The sequence below is a fragment of the Mirounga angustirostris genome, unplaced genomic scaffold (genome assembly GCF_029215605.1).
Source record: "Mirounga angustirostris isolate CCGP_5_RB_7025 unplaced genomic scaffold, mMirAng1.0.hap1 SCAF_9, whole genome shotgun sequence".
Classification (NCBI taxonomy): domain Eukaryota; kingdom Metazoa; phylum Chordata; class Mammalia; order Carnivora; family Phocidae; genus Mirounga; species Mirounga angustirostris.
Window position 1 is genome coordinate 21,596,700 of NW_026991717.1, and position 13,695 is coordinate 21,610,394.

General features: G+C 37.7%; 1 protein-coding gene across 4 annotated transcripts in view; it reads right to left on the reverse strand.

The window, feature by feature from the left end:
- MCEE (methylmalonyl-CoA epimerase) overlaps window positions 1-13,695 on the reverse strand; it is a 76,205-nt gene that overhangs the window by 40,052 nt on the left and 22,458 nt on the right. The window contains exon 3 of one of the 4 annotated variants that reach the window (XM_064570023.1): window positions 1,485-9,003. The exons of the other annotated variants lie outside the window; for them this stretch is intronic. Coding sequence (XP_064426093.1) covers window positions 8,851-9,003 — 153 coding nt within the window. The 3' untranslated portion in view covers window positions 1,485-8,850. Of the gene's footprint in view, window positions 1-1,484; window positions 9,004-13,695 lie in introns of those variants that run through there. 4 annotated transcript variants of the gene reach the window in all.

Here is a 13,695-nt window from a genome sequence, read left to right on the forward strand (position 1 = left end):
TTTCTTTCTTTCTTTCTTTCTTTCTTTCTTTCTTTCTTTCTTTCTTCCTTCCTTCCTTCCTTCTTTCTTTTTCCTGTTTCTCTTTATCTGTCTTCAACTGGGTTATTTGGGCATTCTTTAGTATTCCATTTTGATTTATCTACATATTTTAGTGTAATTCTTTGTATAGTTTTTTCAGCGGTTGCACTAGGGATTACAATATACATATGCAGTTTATCACAGTCCACTAGTGTCAACAAGTACCTCTTCAAGTGGAATGTAGGTACTTAATCACTACTTAAGTCCCATTATCCTTCCCACCTCCCTTATGTTACAGTTGTCTTAAATATTACCTCTGCATACATACAACCACATCAGATATTATGATTTTTGCTTTTAACTTTTAAGTGACAAGTATAACCAGATGTTGTACTTGTCTTCTATAACAAGCTCAATGTGTACACAACTACTCATTTACTCAACATCCAATAATCCATGAATTGAAGACATTAGCCACATTCCCATACATTATGCGTTTCACCCACCCATGATTCTTGAAACTCCTCCTGATTACTTCTATTATATTTTAACCTGATATGCCACTAAGCCCATCCTCTGAGATCTATATTCCTTTCTCTTTTCTTTTCCTTTCAACTCATTCATGTTGCTTTTTAAGTATTTACATTTATTTCATGAAGTAGTTTTCCCAACTGGACCATAAGTTTCTTGGCAATGGGTTTCTATTTATTTTGTATCTTCCTCTAGGATTTGTGGTGTTCCACCACATGAAGTGATAGATAACCCTACAAATTCACTGCCCTCTCCGTGTCTAAAAAAAAAAATTGAGAGGGGAAAGAGTTAAGATGGCAGAGGAGTAGGGGACCTTAAATTTCTCTGGTCCCTCAAATATAGATAGATAGTTATCAAATTATTCTGAACACCTGTGAAATCAATCAGAAATCTGAGAAAAGAAATGCTGCAATTCTACAAATAGAAAAGTGACCACTTTTTGGAAGGTAGGACGTGCGGAGACTTGAATCCAGGGTAATATATTGGAGGATACAGTGGAGGGGAGGGATCCTGCTTAAGAAGGTTACCACAAAGTATTACAAACAATGGAGTGCAAAATCAAAACTTTTAGAAGTCTTCTACAGTGGGGTGTGTCCCTGGCTTAAAGGTGCACAGGTGGTGGAGTGGGTTGGAATCCCAGGTGGGACAGCATTGTCTCAGGATTCCCAAGGTCACAAGAAGAATGGGGGTGCTTGAGTGCAGCAGAGTTCCCAGGCATGGGAGAGGGGAAGTTGGCTGAAAATAGCAAGTCTAGGTCCCAGCTTTCTGCTTTCTGTTGCCATAAACAGTGAACGACTGCATGGTCACACGACTGCTCTCCTGGCCAGGGCCCAGCAAAAGGCAGAAGCATGGTGAGATCCCCCCCTCCCTCCCCCAGGAGGAATACCTCAGGTTCACGCCAAAGGAGTCTGTAAACTTTGGTTTTTGAAACTGAGTCTTGTGCCCGAGATAAAAATGCTTGGTCACAGCCTGGGTGAACACAGAGTTCAGATGGAAACCAGGGAGACAAGAGTGATTGACTGCTTTTCTGTGAGGGTTCCCTGAAGAGTGGAGGCCATGAACTTTCAGCTTCAGGGCTAGAGACAGGGGCACCACCATTTTCATCCCACCCATCAGTGCTGAAAGACTTCAGGGAGCAAAAGAGCACCATATAGTAGAATCTGGAGCTGCTTACACTGAGCCCGTCCTCTTCACCCCCCCCCTCCCACCCCCACCCCCGGCAAGGGAGGCAAAATTCCACCAGGGTAAGGGCACCAAAGAATCAGCACAACAGGCCCCTCCCTGAGAAGACCAGCAGGAACAACTGGCCTGCACCAAGTATACTGATAATAATAATAGCAAAGCTTCAGGTCTTGGGGACAACAGTATATAGCACCCATGGGCTTTTTATTCTTAAGTCTTTCAGTATTATTTTTTCAGTTATTTCCTTATTTTTTCAATTCTTTTGAATTTTTATTTTTATATACATTATATATACATATTGTTTTATTGTTTCCTTTCATTGTATTTTATCTTATTTTCTTAATTTTTGTATATATATAAGTTTTTCTTTCTTATTTTGGGATCTAGTTTCTTTTAACAAGCAGACCAAAACACACCTAGGATCTAGTTTTTTGTTTTGTTCTGTTTTGTTTCTTGTTTTGTTTTGTTTTGTTTTTCTGGTTTGTTTTGTTTTGTTTCTGCTGTCATTGTGGTTATTGTTGTATTTTCTCTTTCTCTCTTCTATTCTTTTCTGGACAAAATGATGAGACAGAGAAATTCACTCCAAAAGAAACTCACTGCCAAGGATAAAATTAATATGGATATAAGTAAGATGTCTGAGCTAGAATTTAAAACAACAATTATAAAGATACTAGCTGGGGTTGAAAAAAGCATAGAAGACACTAGAGAATCCCTTCCTGTAGAAATAAAAGAACTAAAATCTAGTCAGGCTGAAATTAAAAATGCTATTACTGAGATGCAGTCCCAAATGGGGCTTTAAGAGTGAGGATAAATGAGGCAGAAGAGTCAGTGATAAAGATAAAATGATGGAAAATAAGGAAGCTGAAAGGAAGAGAGAAACTACAGGATCATGAAGGGAGACTTAGAGAACTCAGCGATTCCATAAAGTGAAATAATATCCAGATAATAGGGGTCCCAGAAGTTGAAGAGGGAGACAGGGACAGAAGGTCTATTTTAACAAATTATAACTGATAACTTCCCTAATCTGGGGAAGAAAACAGGCATTCAAGTCCAGGAGGCACAGAGAACCCCCCTCAAAATCAATAAAAATAGGTCAACACTTCAACATATAATAGTGACACTTGCAAATTTCAAAGATAAAGAGAAAATCCTGAAAGCAGCTCGGGACAAAGGGTTCTTAACCTACAAGAGTAGACACATAAGGCTGTTAGCAGACCTGTCCACAGAGACCTGGCATGTCAGAAAGGACTAGCATGATATATTCAGCATGCTAAATGGGAAAAATATGCAGCCAGGAATACTTTATCCAGCGAGGCTGTAATTCAGAATAGAAGGAGAGATAAAGAGTTTCGAGGACAAACACAAACTAAAGGAATTTGTGAACACTAATGGAGCCATGCAAGAAATATTAAAGGGGATCCTTTGAGTGAAGAGAGAGATGAAAAGTAACAAAGACCAGAAAGGAACAGAGATAATCTACAGGAACAGCAACCTTACAGGTAATACAATGGCACTAAATTCATATCTTTCAGTAATTACTCTGAATGTAAATGAACGAAAAGCTCCAATCGAAAGACAGAGGGTATCAGAATGGATAGCAAAACAAGACACATCAATTTTACAAGAGACTCATTTTAGACAAAGAGACACCTCCAGATTGAAAATGAGGGGATGGAGAACCATTATCATGCCAATGGACATCAAAAGAAAGATGGAGTATCAATCCTTGTATCAGATGAACTAGATTTGAAACCAAATACTGTAATAAGGAATGTAGAAGGACACTATATCATAATAAAAGAGTCTTCCAACAAGAAGATCTAACAATTGTAAATATTTATGCACCTAACTTGGGAGCAGCTAAATATATAAACCAATTAATAACAAAATTAAAAAACTCATTGATAACAATAAGAGTAGGGGACTTTAACACCCCACTCACAGCAATGGACACATCATCTAAGCAGAAGACCAACAAGGAAAACAAGGGCTTTGAATGACACACTGGACCAGATGGACTTAACAGATATATTCAGAGTACTGCATCCTAAAGCAGCAGAATACACATTCTTCATGAGTGCACGTGGAACAGTCTCCAGAACACATCACATACTGGGTCACAAATCAGGTCTCAACCAGTACCAAAAGAATGAGATCATTCCCTGCATATTTTCAGACCACAATGCTTTGAAACTTGAAGCCAACTACAAGAAAAAATTTGGAAGGAGGTTAAAGAGCATCCTACTAAAGAATAAATGGGTCAACCAGGAAATTAAGGAAGAATTTAAAAATACACGGAAGCAAATGAAAATGAAAATACGACAGTTCAGAACCTTTGGGATGCAACAAAGGCAGTCCTAAGAGGGAAGTATATTGCAATATAGGCCTTTATTAAGAAACAAGAAAAGTCTAAAATACACAACCAAACTTTATACCTAAAGGAGCTATAAAGCCTAAATCCAGCTGAAGAGAAATAATAAAGATTAAAGCAGAAATCAATGATATAGAAATTTTAAAAACCAATAGAACAGATCAATGAAACTAGAAGCTGGTTCTTTGAAAGAATTAATAAGACCTATAAACCCCTAGCCAGACTTAACAAAAAGAAAAGAGAAAGGACCCAAATAAATAAAATCACAAAGAGAAGAGATCACAACCAACACTGAAGAAATAGGAAATATTATAAGAGAATATTATGAGCAATTATATAACAACAAATTAGGCAATCTGGAAGAAATAGATGCCTTCCTAGACATGCATAAACTACCCAAATTAAAACAGGAAGAAATAGAAAACCTGAACAGACCCATAACCAGCAAAGAAATTGAAGCAGTAATAAAAAATCTCCTAACAAACAAGATTCCAGGGCAGGATGGCTTCCCAGGGGAATTCTACCAAACATTTAAGAAGAATTAATACCTATTCTTCTGAAACTGTTCCAAAAATAGAAATGGAAGGATAACTTCCAAACTCATTCTATGAGGCCAGCATTACCTTGATCCCAAAACCAGACAAAGATCCCACTAAAAAGGAGAATTGCAGACCAATGTCCCTTATGAACATGGTTGTAAAAATTCTCAATAAGATATTAGCTAATAGGATCCAACAGTACATTAAAAGGATTATTCACCATAACCAAGTGGGATTTATTTCTGGGCTGCAAGGGTGGTTCAACATCCACAAATCAATCAATGTGATACACCACATTAATAAAAGAAAGAACAAGAACCATATGAGCCTCTCGATAGATGTAGAAATAGCATTTAACAAAATAACAGCATCCTTTCCTTTTTTAAAAGATTTTATTTATTTGAGAGAGCAAGTGCATGAGAGAGAGCACAAGTGGAAGGGAGGGGCAGAGGGATAAGGAGAAGGAGAAGCAGATGCCTCATTGAGCAGGGAGTCTGATGCAGGGCTCAATCCCAGGACCCTGGGATCATGACCTGAGCTGAAGGCAGATGCTTAACCAACTGGGCCACCCAGGGGACCCTACAGTATCCTTTCTTGATAAAAACTCCCCGCCATGTAGGGATAGAGGGAACATACCTCAATATCACAAAAGCCATATATGAAAAACCCACAGCGAATATCTTCCTCAATGGGAAAAACTGAGAGGTTTTCCCCTAAGGTCAGGAACACGACAGGGATTTCCTCTCACCACTGTTGTTCAACATAGTACTAGAAGTCCTAGCCTCAGCAATTAGACAACAAAAAGAAATAAAAGGCATCCAAATCGGCAAAGAAGTCAAACTCTATTTTCAGATGACATGATCCTCTATGTAGAAAACCCAAAAGACTCCACCCCAAAATTGCTAGAACTCATACAGGAATTTAGTAAAGTCACAGGATATAAAATCAATGTACAGAGATCTGTTGCATTTCTATACACTAACAATGAGGCAGAAGAAAGAGAAATCAAGGAAACGATCCTGTTTACAATTGCACCAGAAACTATAAGATACCTAGGAGCAAACCTAACCAAAGACGTAAAGGATATGTACTCTGAGAACTACAGCACACTTATGAAAGAAATTGAAGAGGACAAAAAGAAATGGAAGAACATTCCATGCTCATGAATTGGAAGAACAAACATTGTTAAATGTTAAAATGTCTGTACTACCCAAAGCAATCTACACATTCAATGTAATCCCTATCAAAATATCAACATTTTTCACAGAACTGGAACAAACAATCCTAAAATTTGTATGAAACCAGAAAAGACCCCAAATAACTATAGGTATGTTGAAAAAGAAAACCAAAGCTGGAAGCATCATGATTCCAGACTTCAAGCTCTATTACAAAGCTGTCATCATCAAGACAGTATGTACTGGCACAAAACAGACACATAGATCAATGGAACAGAACAGAGAACTCAGAAATGGACCCTCAATTTTATGGTCAACTAATCTTTAACAAAGCAGCAAAGAATATCCAGTGGGAAAAAGACAGTCTCTTCAACAAATGGTGTTGGGAAAATTGGACAGCCACATGCAGAATGAAACTGGACCACTTTCTTACCATACCAAAAATAAATTAAAAAGGGATGAAAGACCTAAATGTGAGACAAGAAACCATCAAAACCCTAGAGGTGAACACAGGCAGCAACCTCTTTGACCTCGGCTGTAGCAACTTCTTACTAGACACGTCATTGGAGGCAAGGGAAACAAAAGCAAAAATGAACTATTGGGACTTCATCAAGATAAAAAAAAAAACTTCTGCACAGCAAAGGAAACAATCAATAAAACTAAGAGGCAACCTACAGAATAGGAGAAGATATTTGCAAATAACTTATCTAATAAGGGGTTTAGTATCCAAAATCTATTAAAAAAACTTACTGAACTCAACAGCCAAAAAACAAATAATCCAGTCAGGAAACGGGCAGAAGAAACAAACACATTTTTCCAAAGAAGACATACAAATGGCCAATAGACACATGAAAAAATGTTCAACATCACTCAGTATCAGGGAAATACAGCTCAAAACCACAGTAAGATACCACCTCACACTGGTCAGAATGGCTAAAATTGACAACTCAGGAAACAAGAGATGTTGGCAAGGATGTGAAGAAAGAGGAACCCTCTTACACTGCTGGTGGGAATGCAAGCTGGTACAGCCACTCTGGAAAACAGTGTGGAAGTTCCTCAAAAAGTTAAAAATAGAGCTACCCTATGACCCAGTGACTGCACCACTAGGTATTTACCCAAAGGATACAAACAGTGATCTGAAGGGGCACCTGAACCCCAATGTTTATAGCAGCAATGTCCATAATAGCCAAAGTATGGAAAGAGCCCAGATGTCCATCAACAAATGAATGGATAAAGAAGATGTGGTATAGGGCGCCTGGGTGGCTCAGATGGTTAAGCGTCTGCCTTCGGCTCAGGTCATGATCCCAGGGTCCTGGGATCGAGTCCCGCATCAGGCTTCCCGCTCCTTGGGAGCCTGCTTCTCCCTCTGTTTCTCTCTCTCATGAATAAATAAATAAAATCTTTAAAAAAAAAAAAAAGAAGATGTGGTATAGATATATGCAATGGAATATTACTCAGCCATCAAAAAGGATGAACTCTTAACGTTTGCAGTGATGTGGATGGAACTGGAGGGTTTTATGCTAAGCAAAATAATTCAATCAGAGAAAGACAATTATCATATGGTTTCACTTATACGTGGAATTTAAGAAACAAAACATGAAAATATGGGAAGTGAAGAAAAAACAAAATAAGATGAAAATAGAGAGGGAAGCAAACCATAAGAGATGCTGAACTCTAGGAAACAAACAGTGTTGCTGGAGGGAATGTGGCTGGGGGGATGGGGTAACTGGATGATGGGCATTAAGGAGGGCACTTGATGTCACAAGCACTGGGTGTTATATGCAACTGATGAATCACTAAATTCTACCCCTGAAACTAGTAATACAGTATGTTAACTAAACTGAATTTAAATAAAGAATAAAAAAATTCAGCTACCGGGGCGCCTGGGTGGCTCAGTCATTAAGCGTCTGCCTTCGGCTCGGGTCATGATCTCAGGGTCCTGGGATCGAGCCCCACATCGGGCTCCTCACTCCGCGGGAAGCCTGCTTCTCCCTCTTACACTCCCTTTGTTTGTGTTCCCTCTCTCGCTGTCTCTCTCTCTGTCAAATAAATAAATAAATAAATAAAATCTTAAAAAAAAAAAATTCAGCTACCTATGCACTCACTAGATCATGAATGAAGTTTTCCACAAAACTTCTTATTCATATATCTAGCACTAGCACCAAAAATACCTGCCCATATGGAACCTGTGAACAGAATTGTTGTAGAAGAGCAAAAACGTTGAGGTCAAAACTCCTTAACCTTAAAGTCGGTGTAAAAAACTCTCCATGACATCCTCAGAAAGCACTCTGTCCCAAATATGTAGCTATGCAGCTATCAGGCACCCTTTCCTAACTCCACCCCAACTCACATACACATGCGCACGCGTGCAGATACACTCTTTCACACAGTAACATACTGTAGTCAATGACCCCATTTTGGACAAGAATAATTTATTTCTATAATTTTAATAATATTCCCTAAGTATTTAATAATCAAGGATTCCTCCAAATCAGACAAAAACCAAAGTAATTAACAAATATGTCAATTATATATATTGACATTTATTATACATATGTACAATTTAAAAAATCTCTTTCCGTAATTTAGTTTTTTTTAAAAAAAGATTTTATCCATTTATTTGAGAGAGGGAGAGAAAGAGAGCACAAGCGGGCGGAGGGGCAGAGGGAGAGAGAGAAACAGACTCCCCACTGAGCAGGGAGCCTGACGTGGGGCCTGATCCCAGGACCCTGGGATCATGACCTGAGACGAAGGCAGAAACTTAATCGACAGAGCCACCCAGGCACCCCTGTAATTTAGTTTTTAATTTTGAACTTCTTTTAAAAGATTTTATTTTTAAGTAATCTCCATACCCAATGTGAGGCTTGAACTCACAACCCTGGGGTAAAGAGTCACTGACTGAGCCAGTCAGGTGCCCCTTTAATTGTGAACTCTTAAGTGATGGAAGGAGTGCAGGATTCAATGCTGGAGTATAATTCAATGGGGATTTTCAGTATATTTTGGTGGGGATTTTTAAAGTTTCTTGCAAATTAAATCAAGCTTGCTCCAATTCCACAAGAACACCACCACAGTCTTTAGGATGGAGAAAAATCACTGGCTTTCCATGTGCTCCTATTTTGGCCTCTTCACTTAGACTACGAATCTTCTTCTCTTTCAAATCCATCACAGCTGCATTTATATCATCCACCTTGAGAAAGGGAAATAAATAAGGACACTTTTGAGATCACAAAAATACCAAACTATAAGATCTTAAGACTTAGAAGAAACTTTGGAAGCTCATGAGGTCCATCTCCTCGGCCTTTGGGTACAATCATTCTTAAACCATCACAAAAATAAGCTTAATGCTTCCAGAGAAGGAAAAGAAGTTGGCAAATTTTCATAGATGAGCAACCACAATGCTTAAGAGTTTTCACCATTAGTAAACATTTCTCCTTATAACCTAAAAAATTTGTTACACTTTATAATATTTTCTTTTAGCTGTACTATTGGCAATACTACACATATTGTTTTTTCTTAAGAGCTCTGAGTTCCTAATTTATAATAGAGAGATGAGGCCTAATAAATGAGACAACAGAAGCTCTTTGCAGCATATGACACAGGTTATAGTAGGTATTCAAAAGATAGGAGTGCTTCTCTGGATCCCCAAACCTCCCACCCGCCAAACCACCTAGTTATTACTTTTGAGATTAAAACTTCATATTTTCATGTAAATTACTGTGAAATTGCCACCAAAATGTTTTTTCCCATTCTAAAAAATCCAAACATTTATACTTTTATAATTCTCTTCTAAATCATTTCTATTTTCTTCATATTTATTGGCAGTCTGGGAAAGGAGCAAATGTGTTTCTATATACTTTTTTTTAAAGATAGATAAATTTGATTTAATTAAAATTAATAACTTCTGTTCCTCAGAGACCCCCCTAATAGAGTGAAAAGGTGATGGGTATTTGTAATATGTATCTATTTTTTTTGTTATGTTACCATACATTACATTATTAGTTTTTGATGTAGTGTTACAGGATTCATTGTGTATAACACCCAGTGCTCCAAGCAATATGTTCCCTCCTTAATACCCATCACCAGGCTAACCCATCCCCCCACCCTCCTCCCCTCTAAAACCCTCAGTTTGTTTCCCAGAGTCCATAGTCTCTCATGGCTCGTCTCCCCCTCTGAATCCCCCCCTTCATTTTTCCCTTCCTTCTCCTAATGCTATTCCTTATGTTCCACAAATAAGTGAAACCATATGATAATTGACTTTCTCTACTTGACTTATTTCACTTAGCATAATCTCCTCTAGTCTCATCCATGTTGATGCAAAAGTTGGGTATTCATCCTCTCTGATGGCTGAGTAATATTCCATTGTATATATGGACCGTATCTTCTTTATCCATTCGTCTGTTGAAGGGCATCTTGGCTCTTTCCACAGTTTGGCTATTGTGGACATTGCTGCTATGAACATTGGGGTGCATATGGCCCTTCTTTTCGCTACATCTGTATCTTTGGGGTAAATGTCCAGTAGTACAATTGCTGGGTCATAGGGTAGCTTTATTTTTAACTTTTTGAGGAAACTCCACACTGTTTTCCAGAGTGGCTGTATCTATACACTTGATGAAAGAATGATGCTCCTCTATCTTGAAAAGTCATCCTTCTTAGACTGAGAACCCAGTAAATGGATGGAAAGCTATATGAAATCCCCTATTCCTAGGCAGTCATAAATCACCCTGAGTTTAATAATCTAATGGCATTCTAAACATAAAAAAAAAAGCACAGAGAATATAATACCCATGTACCCAACATATAGATTTACAATTGTTTATATTGGGGCACCTGGGTGGCTCAATCGTTAAGTGTCTGCCTTCAGCTCGGGTCGTGATCTCAGGGTCCTGGGATTGAGCCCTGCATTGGGCTCCCTGCTCAGCGGGAAGCCTGCTTTGCCCTCTCCCACTCCCCCTGCTTGTGTTCCCTCTCTTGCTGTGTCTCTGTCAAATAAATGAATAAAATCTTTGAAAAAAACAAAAACAATTGTTCATATTTATACAATCTGATTTTCAATGAGCCAAGGATTATAAACTAAATTCTAAAATTTGACAAACAACTGAGAAGGAGGATACTAGATGTTACTATAAATAAATGATGATTTCTTCAAATAGTATACATCCTATTTGTACATTCCTGACAATGTTTCATTTTAAACTTGATAGCTATATCAAAGTCATGCCCAGACTATGATCATGGTTACTTCATGTATCTTGAAATAATTGGTCTACTCTCATAACAGTAGAATTCCTCCTGATGGCTTATCTTTCCATATCTGGATATAATTAATGAATTTCATTCTATTGAATGTAACTTCTCTTTCCATTTTCCCAAAGTTAGTCTTAATTAGTCTTTTCATTTTAAAATAATTAAAAAATTATGCAGTACCTGAAAATTTAATCATCCAGATAAAGTTAAGTACCCATTTACTACCACCACTATCACTTTTCTCTCCAGAGGGAACTATTATCCTCAGTTCAGCACATGTTCCTCCAAATCCTGAAATAAACTTATAAACTTACATATATGTGTACTAGTAAAGAATTGGCTTTGTCTAAAGAGAGGTCTTGCTTCAATGTCTGGGAGATAATCTAAGTAACCCGAGAGGAGTGTCTTTGTTTAGGGTAGAGGCTGGCCAGATTGATTCTTAAAGTAGAGCTGGCCATACCCAAGTCTTAGGGTAGGGGCTGGCCATGCCAGAAACCATGCGATTTAAGGTAGGAGCTGTGGGTCACATGGTATCAGTAGATCTGGAGACAGTTCAACCATGTCTTCAAAATTTAAGGTGAAATAACGCTAAATAAATAAAAACAGATATATCCTAAAAATAAAATGAACAATCCACCAAGATGACAAAACAATCTTGACTCTGCATGTACCTAATAGTACGGCCTTGAAAAATAGAAAGCAAACCGAACATGCATATTTCTCAGTCTCTCATACATCAAGCAGACAAAAGATTAAGGATAAAGACAAGCTGTAGTAGTTCTTTGTCTGCTCTGGATATATGTGCCTTATCAGATATGTGATTTGCAAATATTCTCTTCCATTCTGTGAGCTGTCTTTACGCAAAACTTTTTAATTCTGATGAAGCCCAGCATTATTACTTGTGCTTTTGGTGTTATATCTAAGAAACCATTCCTTGATTCAAGGTCATGAAAACTTATGCCTGTTTTTTCGAAGAGTTTTATAGCTTTAGCTCTTACATTTAGGTCTTTGACCCATTCTGAGTTAATTTTTATATATGGTGTACTACAGCTTTGTAGTGAAATGCTGTCTTGACCCAGTTCTGAGGCCCTAGCTCGAGGCTGGTCAGTTCTTCTCCAGCAACTGATAAAGTCCACATCCCAACCATTTCCCTTATCAGCCTTACACTCTTGAGCCATTATGTGCCCACTCTAATTGCCCCAGAGATAGATACCAGACAACCAGGTACAGTCCCTATGCCCCAGAGCCCACAGAATTATTCAAATTAGCCAATCTAAAGGGAGCCTATGAAACCTAACCCCACCCCACTTGCCCCACTAAGCTGCCCCCTACAGCTCCAGTTTGCTGTTACTTTGTCCCCAGGTGCAATCCCATGTGGCCTACAGGGCAGCTTTCTCTCATTTGGAGTTCTAAGGAACAAAGAGTTTTGCTTTTCATCATCGCACCATCAAAAGAATCTTTAAATCTTATAAAACATAAGGTGTGAGGCATTCTTTTGCATGTGGCTATCTAGCTGTCCCAATGCCATCTGTTGAAAAGACTAGTCTTTCCCCATTGGATGGTCTTGCTACCTCTGTTGAAAACTTAATGTAAATATGAGGGTTTATGTCTGAGTCTTAGCTCTGTTCTACTGATTTCTATGTCTATCTTTATGCTAGTACCATGCCATTTTGATTACTGTAGCATTGTATAAAGTTTTGAAATCAGGAAGTGTAAATCCTCCAACTTTGCTATTCTCTTTCAAGATTGCTTTGGCTATTTGGGATCCCTTGCATTTCCATATGAATTTTAGGATTAGTTTGTCCATTTCTACAAAGATGCCAGCTAGAATCTGATGGGGATTGCATTAACTCCATAGATCATTTTAGGGAATATTGCCATTTTTAACAATAGTCATATGATGCATGACATAGAATATCTTTCCATTTATTGAGGCCTTTTTAATCTTTCAACAATGATTTGTAGTACAATTTTCGCAGTTCTCCTGTTCAATTTATTCCTAAGTATTTCACTGTTTTTGATGCTATTATAAATGGAATTGCTTTCTTAATTCAATTTTCAGATGTGAGGGTTTTAAAAAAAAATCCAGATACATAATCTTTGCATTTTAATTGTTTAATCCATTTACATTTAATTAACATTCATATAGTTGAATTTGTGTATCATCTTATTTTTTTTGTCTCATTAATACTTCATTCTTCCCTTCTTGACTTCTGTTGGCTAACCATGTATTTTTGAAGAAAAAAAAAGAGAGTGAGTAAAACCAAGAAACAGATTCTTAACTATAGAGAATTGATGGTTACCAGAGGGGAGGTGGCTGGGAAGAGGGGTGAAATAGGTGATGGGGATTAAGGAGTGCAACTTGTTGGGATGAGCACTGGGTATTGTATATAAGTGTTGAATCACTAAATTCTACACCTGAAACTAATATTACATTGTATGTTAACTAACTGGAATTTAAATAAAACCTTGGGGAAAAAAACATGTATTTTTGTACTATTCAATTTTATCTTAATTGTATTTTAGTTATCCCTTGCTTAATTTTCTTAAAGATTGTTCTAGAGTTTACAATGTACATTTTAATCTTATTAGTCTACCACTTCATATATAAGAAACTTACAACAGTATACTTCCC